This window comes from Nymphalis io, chromosome 10 (genome assembly GCF_905147045.1).
Source record: "Nymphalis io chromosome 10, ilAglIoxx1.1, whole genome shotgun sequence".
In the NCBI taxonomy this organism is placed as follows: Eukaryota; Metazoa; Arthropoda; class Insecta; order Lepidoptera; family Nymphalidae; genus Nymphalis; species Nymphalis io.
Genome location: NC_065897.1, coordinates 2,721,153 through 2,743,480, shown reverse-complemented (window position 1 = coordinate 2,743,480; position 22,328 = coordinate 2,721,153). Strand labels below are relative to the sequence as shown.

At 31.3% G+C, this 22,328-nt stretch overlaps 1 protein-coding gene across 1 annotated transcript; it reads right to left on the bottom strand.

Moving 5' to 3' along the window:
- Window positions 1-7,618: 7,618 nt before the first annotated feature.
- On the bottom strand, window positions 7,619-21,207 carry LOC126771272 (juvenile hormone esterase-like). Its single transcript, XM_050491068.1, has 11 exons — window positions 21,073-21,207; window positions 12,284-12,423; window positions 11,662-11,804; window positions 11,270-11,412; window positions 10,787-10,972; window positions 10,182-10,372; window positions 9,920-10,088; window positions 9,619-9,835; window positions 9,118-9,227; window positions 8,884-9,016; window positions 7,619-7,914 (listed from the first exon to the last, which is right to left on the bottom strand). Exons 1-11 carry the CDS (start codon window positions 21,170-21,172, stop codon window positions 7,749-7,751), a joined length of 1,698 nt encoding a protein of 565 aa, XP_050347025.1. The 5' UTR covers window positions 21,173-21,207; the 3' UTR covers window positions 7,619-7,748.
- Window positions 21,208-22,328: the final 1,121 nt, after the last annotated feature.

The window sequence follows — 22,328 nt, the reverse complement described above, 5'->3', positions numbered from 1 at the left end:
TGTCTGAATATTGTCCCAGGATGTTATTATATTGTTATTATTATAACTTTGGAATTTTCGAAAACATTAACTCAATCAAAGTTATGTATAATATATCTATATTGCTAATATGTCAATTATTACTATTATATTAAGTAGTCTCAAAATTATCCAATGTCCATCAACAACAGTAAGGCTAGTTTTCCTAATAATACATTTCTAAAAATCGATTAGTACAATTTTTTTAAATTTATTTCGTAAATCAGGTCAAATGGTCTGATTTCGTTTCTTTCTAGGCCGCCCAATTTCAATTCTATTGGTTTTACTTAATAAAATGTCTTTTAACATTTAAATTGACAAAACTACTAGACGCCTTAGATAATTAATTTGATAATGGAAATGAATATTATTAATCAGCTGTATGTAAAACTATGATATAAAAATTTTCTTTGATCTATTTATTTCGAGGTCGGAAGGCGAGGTTTTATTATTTAGTAAAGATCAAAGGAATTTCTTCGTTCGGATTGTTTCAGCTATTATTGCCTTTGATGTTAAATAACAATTTTACCTATTAAATGCTGGTATGGTTTGAATTTGAGTTTATATTCATTTAATAATGTATAGAGGAATGTGTTTGTTGCTGTTTTGGAAATAGTTCACCGCAGTTTTGAGTGTAGCTAATTGTTACTACATTACCAATTTACATATTTCCTCCTAAATACATGTTATGCGTTAAATAACATTGAATATATTAAAATAAAGAGCGCTATATTGCAAAACTATTAGACATTGAAGCTTAATGCTTGGACGGGACTTTTATTTCATGATGTCGAGTTTACTCAATGCAGAGGTCGTTGAAAGTGTTCTTTTTAACAAATTAAGACAAATAAATATAGTATTTATTAGTTATTTCTCGTGACTTCTTGGAGTATTTTTTTTTGTAAAATGTACAATGGGACTAATGTTACTGTATATGTCAAAAGTCCCAAAATTAAATCGAAAAAAAAAGCAAAACTTAAGTATTTTACCCATTTTTTTATAACTAGGTCTCAGGCTACTAGATAGGTTTTGAGATAACATGACAGCATATTGCACACGCTACTACTATGATTTTCATATCTTTTTTATCCTCAACAAAATGTGTTGTTATTCATGTGTAAAAAAATAAATGAGGCTTATAATAATTATTTTCGTAATGTAAGAAATTATAATTATTTATTTCGGCGATCTCGGCTCATATACAAATATTTAGTTACAAAATAAACAAAAAACTATGTAGTCTATCAAAAGCTTGTAACCATATATGTCAGAATAAATCTAAATATTATGTTGATCAGTTAAAGACACGGCAACGTCAGTGGAGGTTACCGTTTCCTTGCAAATGTAATTCGTGAATATTTTACTTCAGTTACGAGTAGATATTCATTATGTAGATTCAAAACATGAATTTCCAGTCTCCATCTCGCTGTTCCACGTCGGTGCCAACTGTTCACGTCCTACTTCAATGTTCGTTATGTGAATGCACACTCTTCCATCGGAAGTCTAGCTTATTTACAATGTTTGTTACCGATTACGATGCAGACGAGGGCTTTTTTTATACGTAACTATGTTATCATTTCTGTTAAAAAAACTGGGCGTAACATGGTAACATTCCAACTAAGAAAGTTGGTATCGTCTTCTTAGATTTTAGGATTTATATTGCTACACGAGATTGAATAAAGAATTATTATTATTATAATTTGTTAATTTTGTTAATCGTTAATATTAAAAAAAATATGACCTGTGGTGTTATTGTAAGACCTTATACTTTTTTGTTAAGAAAATGTAACTTCTATGGATATTTTAAAATAAACTTGTCGATGGCAGAATATTTTATTACCGCAGATACATACCATAAGGAAAATACAAAGAAATTACAATATTCTTTGAAGTTGATTATTATTAAATGATACCTTTTATAATTAATCTCGTTAATGCGATTAATTTTTTTAGAAGTAAATAAGTATACTAAACAATGAATTAGACTTGTTAATTGCTGTCAGAATTAGTGGTTTATTAAATATTTTCGCATAATTTTCCTCTTCTATATTTAAAAAAGGACCATATGCATGAAAAACATATATATTCATGGTTCTTTTATAAATATATTTATATAAATATTATTTATTTATACTACGTATGTAATTGAAATATTTACAGCTTTGTCTTTTACTGATGTATTTTTTTTTTCAAAAATGATATTCCGATCGTAATGTGATTGGAAAATCATGAATATTATTAATGTTTAAAGTTTTCAATATTTAAATTTCATTTCATTATTAACGTAGACTCGATACTAGGAAATCTGTTCGGTGGCTTAAGCGATTTTCAATATATTTTTATAAATATGAACGTCATTTTTCCGTCATGTTGTAAGTATTAAAAGTCGACTCGTGTAAAATATATTTCTTCCTGTTTTATAATTTAATTAATAACTGAATATCAAAGATTATTAATATGCTTAATTGGTGTTTATATAATTGAAGAACGTTTTTACAATTATCTTTCTTTTTTGCAACTGACGATTATTTTTTTATTTAGTCTTTGTCAACTCTACCAAACACTGTCAGAAGGAATATGGAATTCGAAAAGAATAAAAGTGATTCAAATTGGAAGAGTGAATCGTTTCGTGCTCGGAGTTCAACGAATACGTCGTATATGTGCTGGATGAAATTTGGCCACATGTTTATCCATCAACGTGATGGAATAAATCCAAGACTTTGCGAGAAGAGGAAACTTTTTGCAGCAACGAGAAATTTTTGGTATGTGTATAAATAATACACATTGCTTCCTGTATGTTCCTCAAGACCAAGAGAACGCTCTCAAGAAAACCATCTCAACTAGTATGTAGCAATAAATAAATCTCGTAAAAACATTACCGTTCCAAATCATATTTTTACATGAAGCCTTTAAGTAAAAAGGTTTACGTCATTTTGTATGATGTTCTACCCTCAATTAAGCCATTCAAAACACCATTTCGTGTGCGTGGGTCCGAGGTAAATAAAAAGCTATGCGTGTATTTAAGCTTGTACGTGACCTGTGTTACTTAAAAATGTAACTCGTAACATCAATTTTTTTCTGTCTACATTAAAGGAATATATCGTATTTCCACCACCTGTATTGTAATTCAGTCATTACGTCGGCAAAATAGATTTAAAATGTATGTAAACCGAGAAGGCTGATTTTTGAATATTTTTAAGATTTCCTATGAGTAAGCAGTACTAATTTTTGTTTTTTTTTTTGCTACAATTATGCTCTAAGTCATGATACGAAAACTTCAATTATATACTTTTTTGTTGCTATATTTAAGATTTAAAATTTGAGTTGGTATATATTTTTAGGCACTGATTGTTGTCGAGATAACGAAAGAGAAAATAAGTAAAAATGTAACATTGAAAAGAGATGTCAAATCGGCCGATACAAACTCAAAACATGTGCATCAAAATGGACATACAAAAAACAAATTGCATATTATTTTTATTAAGATCTTAGCATTTCCCTATATAATTTTAATATATAGCTGTATATAAAACAATCAAAGTGGATATGACTTTGGTATTGAAGTAAAGCATAGTTATGCTTACAAAAAAGAGGGTGAAATTATTTAAATTATGTTAGTTAATAGTTATGTAAATTTTTTTATTTCATCTTCACTATGTAAAATTATTACATACATTTGTTTGCCACAGTTTAAACTACGTAGATTCTCCGTTGAAAATGGCAAAATTGGTAGTCCAGAAAAGTTCCAAATAGTCAACAGTAGATCCAAAGTCCAAAAGAAAGCGGGGGTCAGTCGAGTAAGCAAACGACAGATATCAAGAAACACAAACAAAAACGTTATAAAATAACACAAGAAAAATATTTGCAATCCGAATGAATGACATGAATGAATGAAACACGAGTGAATGGCCATGACATAACAAATGTGAAATTCCAGCCATTTGTTTGATGAAACGTTTATTTACATGCCAGAAAAAGAAAAAAAATTAAGACTATTATTCTATTAATTTATACAAATGAACGTCCTTATGTCAGATAGGTCATTTGTTGCTTTTTATGTATCCTGAAGTGTGCTTTTACAAATAAAATAAAAATATAGCAGTAACAGCTTGTCAATGTCCCACTGCTGGGTTAAGGCCTTCTCTCCCTTTTTGATGGGAAGGTATGGAGCTTATTCCACCATGCTGCTTCAATGCGGATTGGTGGAATACACGTATGGCAGAAATACAGTGAAATTAGACACATGCAGGTTTCCTCACGATGTTTTTCTTAACCGAGATGAATTATAATCACAAATTAAGCACATAGAAATTCAGTGGTGTTTGCCCGGGTTTGAACCCAAGATCATCGATTACAACTCGTTCTTACAACTGGGCCATCTCGGTATAAAAAATATATCAATCGGTGATTATTATTATATGCAATAAATGTTATATGTATTAAATATAACAACAGACATTGGCAACATTCTCGTTTATCCGAATGCCAAAAATCAAGCATAAATCAAATGAAGAAAGTTTTACTTTAAAATATTTATTTCCATGTTACACAAGAAATAAACAATATGATTTTTATAAAAAATATTATATGGTATCTTTTAAACAGTATCTGTGCTTTGTGCATTGCAAGCCGTAATTTACACTTTCCATTGCTTTTGCCGATTTCTTTCTCGTGACATATATCGAAAAACTATTTTTTAAATGTATTATGCTTAAAAATCAAATTTGAAATTGTAACACGTTTTTGTATATAAAATAATTTTTTAAGCTACTCAATTCGTCGGTAAATGTATTCTTTTTTCAAAATAAATGTAAATAACAAGAAACCAAACAATTTCTTAACATGATTATAAAATAAGATATTTATAATCAAATATTTGCTTGATGGAAAAAAAAATGGAAAAAATCCTAACCTGAAAAGTCGAATACATGAACATATATGAAAATCAATTACGTTTCCGTGGTATACTCTGTGCTAGGTAATATATAATAGTAACGTGTGTATATTCTCGAGTGTGTTTTGAGCTCGTGCTCAAAATAGAAGGCTCTTCGGCCACTCGTAAGGGTCGGCACTCTTTGTTCAAAGCTTCGAAACAATCGTCGAGTCTCTGAAAGACTTGAAAAAGCGATCAAAAGAGTGGAGAGATCGCTATGTTCGTGGCCCAAATCAGAGGAGTATATCCCATTGACATATTTTCATTTTGAGTCGAATCGTTCACACAGTCTTCAATGGAATGATTTGAAACTGAAAAATGAAGTTTGTTGTGAAGAAATATATATTACTTTTATCCATCGTAATAACGAAGATTAAAAAAGAACTAACTTATATAAAATATTTATATGTAGGTAACTATTTATTCTTGAGTCTTCTATCGTTGCTATTTATGCTATCGCTACTAAAACGTCAGAATCAACATAATAGCTTATTATGGGATTTTTTCATAAAAAGTAAGTAACAGCTTGAAAATTCACTGCCCACGGAAATGGTTTCCTGTTGTCTTGAAGAGATAGGAAGAGCTTATTCCACGCGGATCCAATGCGGATTAGTTGATACACATATAGCAGAATTTCAACCGACATGCAGGTTTCCTCACGATATTTTCTTTACCGATAAGCAAGAGACGAATTATAAAAAGCAAACAATCACATGATACAGCACACGTCAGTGATGCTTGTTGAACCTGGTTGAACCCACTGTATTTCGTTAAGATTCACGTATCCCAACCACTGGGCCATTGCAGCGCCAAAAGGTGAGTAATCTTCGTATAGAGAAAGTGTTTCAAAACAATTATATTGTATATTAATATTAAACGTAAATGTATTAATTTTAATTACACGTCTATATTCACCCTTCTCTCTGTTATTTTAAAACAATAATTATGCGCAAGTTGTTGTTGGAGAGGTGATGTTCCGTTGAATTTTACATGTTTGGGTTTAAATTGGAGTCGGGCCAACGCGATCATTCAGGGTAAAACAACACCCATAGTACAATAAAATACAACGAATTTGTCGTCTTTTCACCCCAAAGTATGTACGTGTGAACTCGCATTTATAAATGAAAACAAAACATACGTAACCTGATTAGAAAATTTGATCTTTTTTTCAATAATTGTGGTTATAGAAGCTTGATGTACTAGGTGGTAAGGCTTTGTGAAAGCCTAAGTAAGTATCACCCACTCTTAAGATATTCCACCGACACACAGTAATACTTAGAATTGTTGTGTTCCGGTATGAACTATATATATATTTACTGGTGGTAGGGCTTTGTGCAAGCTCGTCTGGGTAGGTACCACCCACTCATCAGATATTCTACCGCAAAACAGCAATACTTGATATTGTTGTGTTCCGGTTTGAAGGGTGAGTGAGCCAGTGTAATTACAGGCACAAGGGACATAAAATCTTAGTTTCCAAGGTTGGTGGCGCATTGGATATGTAAGCGATGGTTGACATTTCTTACAATGCCAATGTCTAAGAGCGTTGGTGACCACTTACCATCAGGTGGCCCATATGCTCGTCCGCCTTCCTTTTCTATATAAAAAAAAAAAAAAATGAAGGTTAAGTGAGCTAGTGTAACTATAGACACTAGGGACATAACATTTTAGTACCCAACGTTGGTGGCACATTGGCGATGTAAGGAATGTTTAATATTTCTTACTGCGCTAATTTCTAGGACGGTGGTAAATTTAGGTTAGAATTTTGATTTTATATTTTACGGTACAATTATTATAAAACAAGTAATAAAATAACATATAAGAATATATTAAAATGTTTATGTTATTATAGAATATAAAAAACAGTCTAGATATTTTTTTTTAAAGATAAAATGTCTCGATTAGCATCAATTTGCTAATGATACTTAAAAAGTTACATAAATAAAACATTCAGAGTTGTAATCAAAAGAAAATAATGTTTTTTATTACTTACAAACACAACAAGCTTTCGCAGATAAAGTCTGAGTTTCTCTTGGATGGAATACTTGAATTATTCAAATTATTTATTCAAATTACTCGTTTTGGAAATTTAGGCAAATGTAGATCTCTTAAGTTAATATATACTTTATATTGTATGGTTGTGTTGTTAATGTAACCACAATCAAGTCATCAGGATAAGAATGGATAAGTAGGCTGTTTGTAAACCAATGGTAATTATTGTTTCAAATAATATATAAGGATATGTTCCCTTTTAAAAACTTTATTACCTTTGTTACTCGACTGCATCAGTGACTTTTATGTGAGGTAATGTACGGTACGATACGGTTTTAAAATAGGAATTCAGTAAACGTCCACACTGTTGCTAAATTAAAATATGTTATGAAATCTCTGTGTGGGTTATTATATAATTAGAAAGTTAGCACACTTTAGAAATGAAGCGATCGCCTTTTTGCTATTTTTTCTTAAAAATGAAAATTGGAAACAATTATAATACTTGACCAAAACTCGACGAGTTTCTTTTACTGGTTCTCAGTTCTGGATTGTTTCGCTGATCCTGTGGCAGTTTGTACATTTGTAGTTGGTTGATAATAAAAAGTAAAAAAAAGTTAATAAAATTGAGTTTTATCGTATTGCAATATGTATTAAGTGTAACTAAATAGAAAGAGGCAATTAAAAAAGTCCTGGAAAAGATCACTTTAATATACATATGATAAGCATATTTACATTACACACTACTTAAAAACGGCGTCCGTTGTATTGAATATATAATATTTTGTATATAAATAAGACATTATATAAATTAATAAGGCACTGGAAACAGTTCCTCCCAGATCTTCATCCTCTCCTCTTTCAAATTCTTCTGTACATTTAGTTCAGTGTCAATACGCAAGTACTGGCGATTGTTAGGCAGAAAGCGGGGCCATTTAAAATTGTCCAGTTCAGGAAGATCTCCATAATTCGGATCACTGAAACAGCAATGATATTGGATTTACACTAATCTTTTATTTGATTATTTAACTTTATTGTCTGCAAAGGATTAAATCCATCGACGCATTTTCTGCCAATGGAATTGGACTAAGTAAGATGGCGAAACATAAACATCCTCCTGTACGATTTCGGCCATGGCGGCCAATGCAGACTAGCCACCTTTTCAGGACATATTACAGTTCACAAGTGTGTACGCAAACACAGATGTACTTTCTATTCCGTCGCTCTCATATTCCAATGGGACGGCAATTCCAATACGACCGAAAAGAGGTCAGGCTCAGAACCAACGGCTTAACTTGCTTTCCGGAGCATGGGAGTGCACACACTTCCAACTATCAGATTTCGGACAGCTACTGAGAATATTTGGACGGGAAAACCCAATAACTTTTTATTGGTCCGTCCTGGGATTAGAACACAGGACCTTGGGATCTGTGGCCTCACATCTAGCCACCAGACCAACAAGACAGTCAATATCCATATACATATCGCAATAATGTTATAAGTCGAAAAAATGCAAGGAGAAATAAACTTCCTACAGAAATAACAGAAGAACAAAACTTTATTTGCATTGTTTAATATCTCTTATAATATGTAAACGCTTAAAATTTCTGTTGAAATATTTCGAAAGCTCGTAATAAAACGGATATACAATAGTGCAGTTTTACAGGACGGACAAAAATGTGAATAAAATGAGAACTAGTTGAAAAGTTTGAAATATGATAATTACGCTTCTTTGTTTAGACAACAACCGGGAAAATTCCGTAAATGTAGGCGAATTGTAAGCGATAATTTGGGACGTATAAAACATTGTTCTCTTCAACTCATCTTCATTTATTTTTACAGAAGGTATTTTTTATTTTTACGACTTTAATCTGAACTTTTGTATGCCAATCGTCTTCCTTGAAATCTGGGATGTTGTTGGTCTGTATTTTAATCATACAACTTACCCGTGTCTAGCGAAATTGTACCAAATGCCGGTCATCCTGTCGACGATAGTAGAGTCCGAGCCATTTGTACCGATGGCAGGGAAACGGAGGCTCAGGGGGAACAGATAAATCAGATCATCGTGGTGAGCAGCACCTGGATATTTTAATATCAGAATTAATTATTGAAGTAAAATGCTTATTTGTAGATTTTCTGGGTGGATTTAGGCGGGTATATATAATTAAAAGTGTACTCACCCAATGGTTTCTCAGTCGTAAGATCCTGATAATAGCTGTTAGTGCCAATATAGGCAAACTCATAGTACCACACAGGCTGCGGAGAGTGGCGACTCATCAAGTTAACCAACCTGTTAATAGTAAGTTAGTTAGAATTTTAGTAGTTTTCTTTTATTATAAGCTTATCTTATTATTTTACAATTATTTTTTTAAATTTTATTATTTCCTTTATATTATATATTAGTGCGCTGATGATGTTATTTAAGTAAGTATTAAAAAAGTATGATTGCTTCAATATTATTTTTATTCAATATGGTGTCCTTGTGATTGATATCGATGGGGGGGGGGTTGTGTTAGGTAACCTATAACCTTTTCTGTATCTTTGACAACGTGTTTGCAAAATGTCATGATGATCGATTGATTAGTTAAGACATGAAAGCGAACCAACAAACTTACTTTCGCATTTATAATATTACGAGTGGCAAGGATTTATTTAACTAATTCATTTCATTTCACACTTACTTGTGAACAGGATAGCTCACAATGGAGTCCTGGTATAATAAGCCAAGGTTTTTTGCACTTTCCTTGTCATTTTTCAATGGCTTGTCATGAAGATATTCCGTGCGCAGTCTGTTCGTAGTATAGGTTGCATTGGTTTGTGGTAACAAGAATGATATAGGCGCTATTGATTCCCATTCAGAGTTCATTTTGTTCAATAATGTTTCATTCCTCACTATTGCTGTTGGAAAACAAAATAGCATAATGAAAATATTAATTAACAAAAAGAAAAACTAAATTTAAAATGAAAGTTAAAAATACGAACTAAAAGCTTTCCAGAAGAATTCATCCTGAGTCTGACTAATTATGTACGGTACGGCGTTCATTTTGCCTTCTTTAATCGCGGTCACGGGATCAATGGGCAAAAACCTCTCTTGACCAAAGTCTTCCTCCACCACCGGAAACCAAATGCTTAAAGGGTCGTATCCAAATTCCTTTAAAAATAAAATTTTCTTTTTAATACTAAAAAAGACTATTTGCAAGAATAATAATTTATGCTTTTTTAAATTATGATCAAAAAATATTACATAAAAACCCGAAACGGAGTTTCCTATATCTTTCCAAGGTTTATTCTTCAAGCAGTCGACGATGGCTTTTGAGTTGGATGTGGGACAGTCAACAATCTCCGCTTGCCTTACTGCTAACTTATATAAATTGTTTGGAAAAGGTCTCACTTTTAGGGGTGAACCACTCATTGAAATTGCCCTGTGGAATAAATCTGAAACATATTTGAGGAATGAAAACAAATTTTGAAAAAAAATGAATAAATATATTATCAATATATGTTCATATGTATGTACGGCATTAATTAATTTGCCTATGAGGTTACTTTTATGTTATAATAGACTTCCGGTTTCATCAATATTATTAATTTATCGGAAAATGTACGATATGTTCCGAAAATATCATTCGACCAGCGTGGCGATATGATTTCGACGCGCCCGTTTCATTACGATGGAACCCGTAGCCTTTCGAACATTACTCGATAATAGTTACCAACTCTTGAATCTATTGGCTACCTTATTAAGCTGGTGATTCTGATGTTTTAAATCCCAGCTCAACATAACAAAAACCTATCAAAGTTTTTTTCTGTAAAGATAACAGGAAGATGGTAGTTTACTACTAATTTTACCTTTGGACATCGGTGACACCATATGCAGCATGACGCTGATAGAACCAGCGCTACAGCCAGCTATAGTAACTTTGTTGGGGTTTCCACCAAATGCAGCGATATTGCGCTGCACCCACTGTAGTGCTACCACCTGATCCTTAAATCCATTATTACCTGGTGCCAATTCATCACCAGTACTCAGGAAACCTGTTAATGAGAGGTCTTACAATTTTTAAGTCGAAATATAATTGTAAGGAATTGGTATACGTCGTGAGTCATCATAATATTTGTTTTCTCATTTTTCAAAACACACAAGAATTAAACTTTTTGATACGAATAAATACTTGATGAACCAACCCAGGTGGGATTGGGGATGATACTATATTTATTACAAGACATTATACATAAACCTAAATTATAAAAGTTTATGGAATAATATAGTTTTTTTAATGATGATGATGATAAGAAAATTAATGGTTTTGAAAATTTAAGTAAATTATTAACCAAGGCTGCCGATTCTATAGTTGATAGTGACAAGTACAATATCCCGGTCAAGAAGGTAGTGTGGTCCAGCCAGATCACTGCGTCCAGTCATTGAGTAGAATCCGCCGGCGTGTATAAAGAATATCACTGGTAGAGGTTCCGTTCTGAAACGTTATATTAAAATAGTTAATTCGTCAACAAAATATATAAATTATTTTAATATTAATATTTTTAATGCAAAAAGTTACTACTGATCTATTTATTATAAAAAAAGAATCACATTGAGAATACATAGCGAACAAAATCAGAATACTTTATTCAACATTGAAGCTTTACTGTTTAAATTTTTTCAAAACTTACAAAATAATAAAAAATATTGTGCGTATAACAAGTTTTGATATTAATATGTATACCTGTCTATCTTAAGCGGAGTGTAAACGTTGATAGTGAGACAATCCTCATCAATGTTTTTGATAGCCAAAGCTCGGAATGGACATGCGGGCCCATCTTCACTTGCGTCTACTGGACTCTTATATTCTAGGATCGGTACTGGTGGCTGTGGAAGTAAAGCGTATGAAACTGCGTATATATGAACAAGTTTTATACCTTCAACTACTCTCGCTATAACCAACTATTTGTATTAATAAAAAAATATTAACTTTATGGTATGGTCAGACATTGGATGGGATTGAACAGCGACGAGGCGCGTCAATTGTGTCTCAAATCCAAAACTGGAGTTGGACACACAACACTAATGACTATCACTGAAATGTCTTTGTATATTTTCTATTTAATTAATTAATTTTTTAGTTAATTGTTATGCATATAATGTATTTTTTATCGTTATATACTAATTTTAGTATGTTGCGATAAAAAACATCGATGGGAAAACTAACATACTTATTTTACGTAATATGTTTTTAACGTGAGGGTTTTTATTGTTCTAATATAGATTTAAAATCTACCGTTACTGCGCTTCGGTCATATATGATTGTTTAATATTTTTTTTATAAAAAAACCTCATATTATTCATACCTGAAATCTTAAGTTTGAAATGGGTGGCTGTGCATAACGTATGCCACGATAGGTTTCAAACTTGCGCCCGCGCCGTGTGAAATTGTAGCCGCCATGGAACTCGCCATACGGAGATATAGCGATGGGTTGTTTTGGTGTTTCTATTGGTAAAAAAAAATATATATATGATTCATTGATAGTTCACTATCGATAGACAATCGATCTTCTATCGATAGTTAAAATGTAAGCAATGGTATCGATAATCAATCGATATTATCGTCACGTGACAATACTGTCGATACTATCGATAGTTTTGCGACACTAGCGGATTCTTTGAAGTTATACAAGTATTCTTTAAGGCCGGATGGTTTTAAAGAAAATCGTTTTATTCTTTGAAATATAAGAGATATAAGAGTTAGTTCCTGTTAAATTAACTCTTTATTAATAATAAAAATTAATTTTTATTTTTAAGTTTTATCTGTAAAGTAAGTTGTCAAGTTATCGCACCGTTGTTACAAAAACAAATTACATACATAGTAATCTCACGGATAAATTATTTTATTTAATTTATTTGTATGAATTCTTATCAAAGGCCTATTAGTTTGCTGTCTAATATTTTGATTTGATTTAGATGTTATTTGCTTGATTTGCTAAGCTTTATTTTTTTTTATTTTATTTTATTTATTTTAAGGACCACTAGTAGCTACTACATGTTTTAATGACAAATGTAAAACAATTTAGTGAAAATAGCTAACATGTGAAGCTTTTTAAAGTAGCCACAACAATTACAATATTTGTTTTAAAAATACATTAACACATAATTATAGCAACATGAGTAGAAAGATTAAAAAAAAAAAAAGTCCAAATTGGTACAAATTAAAGATCATAAAAAAATAAACATGCACTTAATAAAATTAAAATTAATAACACAAATAGTTTGAAATTGATATAGGTACAAATTAAAATTAAATAATTCATTAAATTCATGCAAAGTTTACGTTACAAAAAAAATTACTAAAAATATACTAATTAATACAAAATAAAATTAAGATAACATTATTTATTATTTATTTATTTATTTATTATTTATTTGCATCTCTCAACAATTCTAGCGCCCGTTTACGATAAATCATGGCAGAGTCATTAAAAATATCTAGATCTTGACAAAAACCATTGTACAACCGTGATGATCTAGGCATTGGTGCATTACATCCTAATTTCGTTTTTGATATTCTGACATCAAAAGTGCCCAGAAAACTACGAACATTGCGCCTTGGAATACGATAGTATATCTTTTCAAGTAAGTAAGTACAGTCGATCTCGTTACGAATTATCTTAAATAGGAAAGAGAGATCTAACAATTGTCTGCGTACAGAGAGACTATCCATATTAAAGTCTTTCAAGAGATTGCTGTAATTTTTATTAGATTTATTGTATGAGGTTTTTTTGTTTCTGGATAGATGATATACAAATCGCTTCTGTATTCTCTCTATACGCAGACGATGTACATTGTAACAAGGATTCCACACAACACTACCGTACTCCAGTACACTACGCACGTAAGCGTTATAGATTATTTTTTTCGTGTTATTCGTGAAGTGTTTACCATTTCTAATTAAAAATCCTAACGTTTTGGAACTTTTCGTAATTATTTTATTGAAGTGCGGGACAAAAGTAAGCTTGTCATCAAAAATGACACCCAAATCACTTATTTCAAAAACTTCCTCCAACTTGATGTTATCAATGCTATATATTGTTTTGATTATATTGAGCTTTCGCGTAAATTTTATATGCTTGCATTTACTGACGTTTAATTCCATTTTATTATTTTTACACCAATTATATATAGCATTAATATCCGCCTGTAAGAGCTCTGAGTCAGCTAAGTTGTTTATTACTTTTGTTAATTTTAAATCGTCCGCAAATAAAAATACTCTACTATAATGTACCGTATCGCAAATATCATTAATGAAGATATTAAAGAGCCAAGGTCCTAAGTGTGACCCTTGAGGAACCCCGGAGCAGGCTTTATATAGACTCGAGCTAAAACCTTTTAAGACAACAAATTGTTGTCTATTGTATAAATATGATTTGAACCACTCAAGCATATTACCATTGAATCCGTACTTGCTTAGTTTTAAGAGTAAAATATCGTGCGAAACTTTGTCGAAAGCCTTGGTTAAATCGGTATAAATTGCGTCAACTTGCTTGTGGTTATCAATAGCTGGCACAATGAATTCACTGTACGAAACAAGATTTGATGTTGTAGATCGACCCTTTATAAAGCCATGCTGGTTATTATTATTCATTTGCTTTACATGACATTCTAGATATGGGTAAACTATTGCTTCAAATACTTTGGCAAAAGTGGAAAGTATGGAAATCGGTCTATAATTCTCAATGCACTCACTACCCTTGGACTTATATACTGATACGATCCTAGCTATTTTCCACTTATCGGGAAAAACACCTGAGCGAAGTGATTCGTTGTATAATAAATATAAAGGGAAACTTAGTACCCATGCACATTTAGAAATAAATATAGGAGGGATATTATCATAACCTGTCCCTTTAGTTGTATCAAGTCTTTTTAAGTATTGATAAATCTGTCTTCGCGATATTACAAAATTAGTGAACGCTCCAAAGTCATGTTTACATTGATTACTATAAGATGGTAATGTATATGAACTTTGAGATTGTGTGTAAACAGAAGCAAAATACAAGGCAAATTCGTTACAAATTTCTGATCCCGATTTCATTACTTTTTGTTTGTAAGTCATTATGCCTGGGAGTGCGGTACTATTATCTTGTTTGCCCTTAAGGTATGACCAAAAATATTTAGGATTTCTACTAACATTTTCTTCAACAATCTTAATGTAATTATTGTAGCAAATTTTCGATAAATCTGCACAACGTTTGCTCAAAAGACGTAATGAAATTTCATCAAGTGGGTTTTTATATATTTTGTATTTATTTAAAAAAACTTGTTTCTCTTTATATAAATTTATCATTTCCTTAGTGAACCATGGAGGATATTGTTTACCTTTTTGTTTCTTTTTTGGTACATATTTTTCGATCAATTTGTTCAAAATTTTATAAAATTTATCGATCATTAGGTTTATTGACTTACAATTACAAAATTCGCTTAACCAATTGATATTATTTAATTCTGAAATTATACTTACGTAGTCAGCTTTAAAATAGTTCTTCTTATCACCAATAACATTACTTTTTAAAGAAGTTCCTGATGAATAAGAAACTAATATATCTAAGGGAGGATGGTGGTGATCTGGAGGCACTATTGGCAAAATAGACTTACTAATTTTTATGTTATTATGATTACTGAATATTAAGTCTAATATTTTATTATTGTTATTACTAATGTTATTATGTTGAACTAAATTATTGAGAGATGCAAAATCAACTAGCAAATTTCCTAAGGAACTATTAGAAATAACATTATCATCAGTAGCGAACCAATTGATATTACTTAAATTAAAATCACCCACGAGCATAACATTTTGTCTATTCTCTGCAATTCTACTATTAAAATTATTGATAAAATTAGATAGCATATTACGGCTGACGGGAGGAGGCAAATAAACTGCACATAATGCAATTGAGTTACACTCATCGTAACAATTTTCTCGTTCAATATTTATCCAAAGATCTTCACACTGACTTTCACAAAAACTGAGTCGCATTGATTTCAGTTTATTTGAGACCGCCACTAAAACTCCACCACCATCTTTTTTACCATGTAAAAGTAAACTATCACGATCTCTTCTGTATACTGTATAACGGTTGTCGAATACTTCATGGTTCTCTATTTTATTATTAAGCCACGTTTCTGTTAATATAATAACATCATAATTAGTACACGATAAATTGCAGATGAAGTCATGAGTTTTAGTACGGAGACCTCGGACGTTCTGGTAGTATATATTAAGACCGTTGAATTTTATAACATGAAACACTAAAATGATCTATGAGTTTAGAGAGCAAAGCAATTTACTGGATATTATTCAAAACAGTATGATTTTTTACATAAATACATTCTGAATGTTCTGTCTTTCTCATAAATACCTTGCCCTGTCTAACCCACACAAATCTGTATTTTTTTTCTTTAGATTTTATTCGAGCTGCTGCATGTAAAGACTTAATAGCCGGTGACAAGTGTTCCATAACATATATTGGCTGCTTATCTGCTGCAATACCTATGTGACTTGTGTTAAGTTTATCGTCAGGATGCGATTTATTGTAATTAATGACACATGCTAGCATCGTGTCTCTCATTCGTGGTGTGGATAGCTTTACAATCACAGATCTGGGTCTTTTGTCGCTGTTGTTAAATTTTGCAACTCTAGTACAGTGATGTATATCAGACTCCTTTAGATCACATGATATTGCTTTACTCAGTTGCATTACTGCACTAATTAAATTTTCATTTTTATGCTCAGGAATCATTTGTATTTCAATGTTATTTGATCGATTATACTGCTCCATAGTATGTATTCGTTGTTGCAAATCAGATGTTACATTTTTTAGTGCATTTTTCTCTCTTTCCATTTCCGCAATTTTATCGTCGTAACTTGCAATTATTTTTTTAGTAGATTCGTATTCTTCGCTCAAAAAAGTCATCGAGTTTTCAATAGTAGATATTTGCTCTTTTATAGGTTTAAGATTCTCTTGAATCATTTTGTTTAACATGTTAGTGATATCATCCAATAGTAAATTTTTAAAGGCCTGAAACTCATTACGAATGATTTGTTCAACGTCTTGTTTAGTAAGTTGTTCTGATGCAGGCGACCACTTTTCAGACTGTTTGCTTTTTTGCCGATTTGTCACATTGTAAGATTCTGGAGAAGTATTATTTCTTGTTGTTATTATTTTTTTCTGTGGAATCATTCTTACTTAGTAACGACTATAACAGCAACTTCTTAACAGAAAAATAAATAAATTGAAATAGGTCACCAACAACTTGGGTTTGAACCCGTATCGCTCGTGCGTGGAAGTATGGTTCACACCGTTGGGCCAACGATATGGTTATCGTTCAAGTAAAAATTGCGAACTGTATGTACAATATTATAATCTGCGCCTGGAGATTTTATTAAACACCCGCTACAAAAAAAGTTATTCTCTTTGTATCTACTCACTTCACTGTATATTTTTTAAAGTATTTCTTTGTTTTAAAATAAATTACTAGAACTTTAGGTGTTTCTTAAAATCGTTTTATAAAGCATTTATTTCTATTAATACACTACTTTCTTAACTTATTTTGCTCGTAAAATAACTCACTGCCCTCAGTAAAAGTACCTATATTATATAATTATCGTTTCACCCTTTTGCGTATTAAACTTATTCAAACAATAATGTTTTTATATAGATCACACACTGTCTTTGTTATTTACACATATCTACGTTTTATGATTTCAAAACACAGTCCTTATATTTTTAAAACAATTTTTTTTTTACGGAGCTATATAGTTCCGTGCGCTTACGTCGATGACAGATACATTACTGCTAAGCTTTATTTAATATATATTTATTTATATGATAATAAATGAATATAAATATAAATTTTATGTTTCTAGTTTAGGTGTAACTTACTGACTGATTGACAAATCATGACCACACGGTATGATAACAAGAATGCTACGAGTAGCTGCAATTCAGATTGCAATTGCAGGGGGGAGCGGTCAATATATTTTTAATTGGTTATTATATGTAACAGATATTTGACGAGCCCGTTGGCGTGGTTGGTAGATACTTGTCTTTCACGTCGAAGGTTGTGGGTTCGATTCCCACCCAGGACAGACATTTGAGTGCATGAACATGTCTGTTTGTCCTGTGTCTGGGTGTTATTATCCATATAAGTATGTATTTACAAAAGAAAAGTAGTATATGTAGTATATCAGTTGTCTGGTTTCGTAGCACAAACTTTGTACAAACTTAATTTGGGATTAGATGGCCGTGTGTGATAAAAGTCCCAATTATTATTATTTTTATTAAATTAAATATATATTTCTTACACACATGCGCCACACACACACAAGGGAGTAGAGAGCCGCAGCGGAATGGGGGCATGATGACATTAGAGAGCGACATACCGTTTGACGTCAAGGCACACAAGTCGGTTTACCCCCAAGACGCGGCAATAGATGTTTCACAAAAAGGAATGGTTAGTTACACACAACTTATTTGTAGCAAAGTATTAACCTTTTTCAAAAAATTCACGGCCTTTGTCGCTTTGTGAATTTTATTGGTAATCCCTTTTTGTTCTTGTTTATTGAAGTCAATATAGTAACGTTGTTAACGGTGTTGCATTCCAAATTTGAAAATAATTGATCACAGATTTTAATTTTAATAGCCGTATTTAAATATGTTTTTTTAATTTATGTAAAAGATATAGAGGATTTTTATGATGTTTATAGAACACATTTTTTTTATTTACAATTTTGTTTATTGAATATTTTAAATTGAATCACAATTTTATAGATTATTTCATAAATAGAAGAATAAATCCTCAAATAAGAGAGAACAATACAAAAATATAAATAAATATAAAGCAACTTGAAAAAGTTACATTCGTTGTTTTTCAAATCGGTGTTACGGCAACGAAAGCAAGACATAAGCAAAAACAAAGTTTCGTGGATTGAAGTTGGTTCTACAAGAACTTAAGAATTATCATTTCACATTATTAATAAAATTAAATCTATAGCTATCAGTACTATTCAGTACGAAAATCTCGAATCTCACCGCTGAAAACGGTCGTGAAATGTAAGAAAATGTTATGCGATATTGACTTACGCCAATCAGGTTACGGTCAGTCGGTAATTATAACATTTGAAGAATATACGTACCAAAATATTATCACTATTAAGTCTGTCGTCAATCTTTTCACGAGTAAGTAACAAAGTGAGTTCTTACGGAATAGCACTGCAGTTCGGGATGTATTCTACTTAAAAATACTGGCGTTAAATTCATTTATCATAGAAATAGGAATTTTAGTAAATTTCCCCCAGACATTGTATTTAAATTTTTAATTTTTATCGTCGTTATAGTGAGTAGATCAAATAACTGCCTACGTCAATAAACGTCAACAATCAACACGTATTGATTGCTTGCCAATTCTATTATCATATTCGAGTGATTGATAACCGATTTTAATAATTATAAGTTTTATAAATTGATTACAGCGTTGACACCCATTTAAATTTATTAATAAACCACTAAAAGTTTAAAACTAAGAGATTCATCATATTTCATATAGGAATCTTTGTAATAATTTAAAGAAAAGAAAAGAATAAAGGGTTTTGTTTGGAAATCTGGAGTATTCATCAATTCTTTTCATTTTTAATATTCCAATGTTGCCTGCTTATACTCTTAAACTCAAAAAAATGTTAAATAATTGAAGAAAAGTTTGTATCATTGTTGCTTTAATTTATAATACAGAATAAAACATATTGAACTCATTGTTAGCGAAAACAAAGTAGTAAAACGAACGTTATTTTTTTGAAAAAATTATGTAATTTTAATTTCAATTGCTTGCTTCAGATGGAAGAACCTCAAGAAGAATATTTCATCCTTTTTAAAGCACTCGATTTTTTTTCATATTTAATTAACTTATAAATTTTAAATTTGAACCAATTTACAGAAAACGCTGAACTCTGATGACTTTAAATTAAGCTTATAATTCAAGGACAAGATCCTAGGAACCTGCATGTCGGACAAAATTCTGCCATGTGTGCGTGAAGAGGCCATTGCCCAGCAGTTTTGAGTTTAATTTTAAACTACTTTCTTCAAACGGCAAGTGAAAGCAAGTGCTCGTTACTCTATATGCTTATCTGTACCCCTCACAACGTGTATGCAAAATTTCATGATGGTCGGATGAATTGTTAAGACTTGAATGCGTAACAAACAAACTCGCTTTCGCGTTTATAATTTTAGTTAGTACTACTTAAATGCCTACTGCTCTTTCTTTAAAGTTTTAAATACAAAAAAAAAAATAGAAATTGGAGCAATGACTAAACAATTTGGACTAATACTTAGATAAGAATTAATTATTTATTAGCACTTGGCACGGAATGAAAGATTGCTTGGCGTGATCGCGATTGTAATGACTAATGAGGTATTTTTTTATTATTTTTGTGAAATATATTATGCGGTTGAAGCATAAGCATTGCCAAGTAATTTATATACACACTTTTTAAACGACTAGCTAGGAGGATAGTACCTGTTAGGACGTGATAACGCTATTGTCCTTGAATTGAACTGACCTTGGTGCATCAAACGTGTTATTTTTAACAAGTTCCACGCATTTATGTCAACACAGTATTTCAGGTAATATTTTGAAGCACTTATTAAAACTATCATCGAAACGCGAGCTTGCATACCGATACATAATTACTGGTGATTACTATTAAATAAAATTTGGTTAGAACTAGTGAATCTTAACCGATGATCGTGGGTTCAAAGACGGGCAAGCACCACTGAATATTCATGTGCTTAATTTGTGTTTATAATTCATCTCGTGCTTGACGGTGAAGGAAATCATCGTGAGGAAACCTGCATGTGTCTAATTTCATTGTAATTCTGCCACATGTATATTCTACCAAACCGCATTGGAGCAGCGTGGTGGAATAAGCTCCGAACCTTTTTAAAATGGAGAGGACGCCTTAGCCCAGCAGTGGGACATTAACAGGCTGTTACTGTTACTATTAAATGATAAATTATCGTCTTTAAATTGTAAGAAAAGAACTAAAATGAATACAAGTGTCATTAATATAATTTGAACTATTAGAACTGACCTGGACCATCATTGTCGTGGTCATGTCTGTGGTCTCGATTGTGATTGTGGTGACAATAAGATGTGACCACAAGGAGCAACACATTAAACAGTATCTTCATCGTGCACACACTAATATATACTGAGAGGAAAATTGTACACTGACGCTTATATACGACACAGGATATCACATTTAAGAAATTATTCGGATGACTAAGAATGTGTTATATATAAAACGACGATATCATACTAGCAGCAGTAAACAAGGATAAATCACTTATGTAAATGAGTGGAATGGTTTAAAATCCCTATATATAATGAGAAAGGTCATTGTGATTTTTTGCATAGCGATAATATAGGGGTTTTAACCACGGAAAATGCGAGGCCTCGGCTTAAAACTTCGCTAGTCTAATATATAATAGTTGTAACATATTGTTCTAAATCAAACTAAGTTGAACCTTAATGTTAAATATGTAAGAATTATTATCCTATTGTTTTATTATTAAATATAATTCATTTCGAAGAGATTACGAATGAACTAAACTAAGTAAACAGTTGAAGTTTTAAACGTTATTTATAATCTGTAAATAATTAAAATTAAAAAAATCAAGTCTATGAAAGTGAAAAAGGAAAATATAAGGAAAAATTATGATGTGATAAAAAATTCAAACCGCAACTCGTAAATGCATTTTAAAAAACCTTTTTTTTAATTTACTTCTCATTCAATTCGACTTTATATTTTATTTTTTATTGTTATATATGATAATTAATAAACACCAATCACCAAATCATTTGTGTCCGAACAAAATAAATAAATATATGTATGTATCAGCGGTCATCCCTGTTAATAACAAAGGCTTTGTTTAGGGAGCTTTGATTAGTTAATTAATGCTGTCTTCTTTTTTCGAATTTTAAATCAATGATGAAAGAAAGAGAGAAATCATTGTTTAACTAAACACATGTTTACAAAGTCCTTGAGAATTACTTAGTAACTACAGTTAAGAAAATATCAAGTCTCTAATGTCATCACTTGTTAAGTAGATAGAAACCACCAAAACCAATTTTCAATTTAATTCATTTTTAGTTTAAAATTGTTTTCTAGAATATATCGCGAAGTTTAGCGTTGTAAATTTACTATAGAGTCCAGCGGTCTGCCCATCTTGGTAAATTCATCATTTTTTTTATCACCTCACAGCAACTGTATTAATTTGCTCCAGTGTAAAGAAAGAAAATGAGCCAACGTTACATATACAAGTGAGGTCAAAAGTTAGTACGACC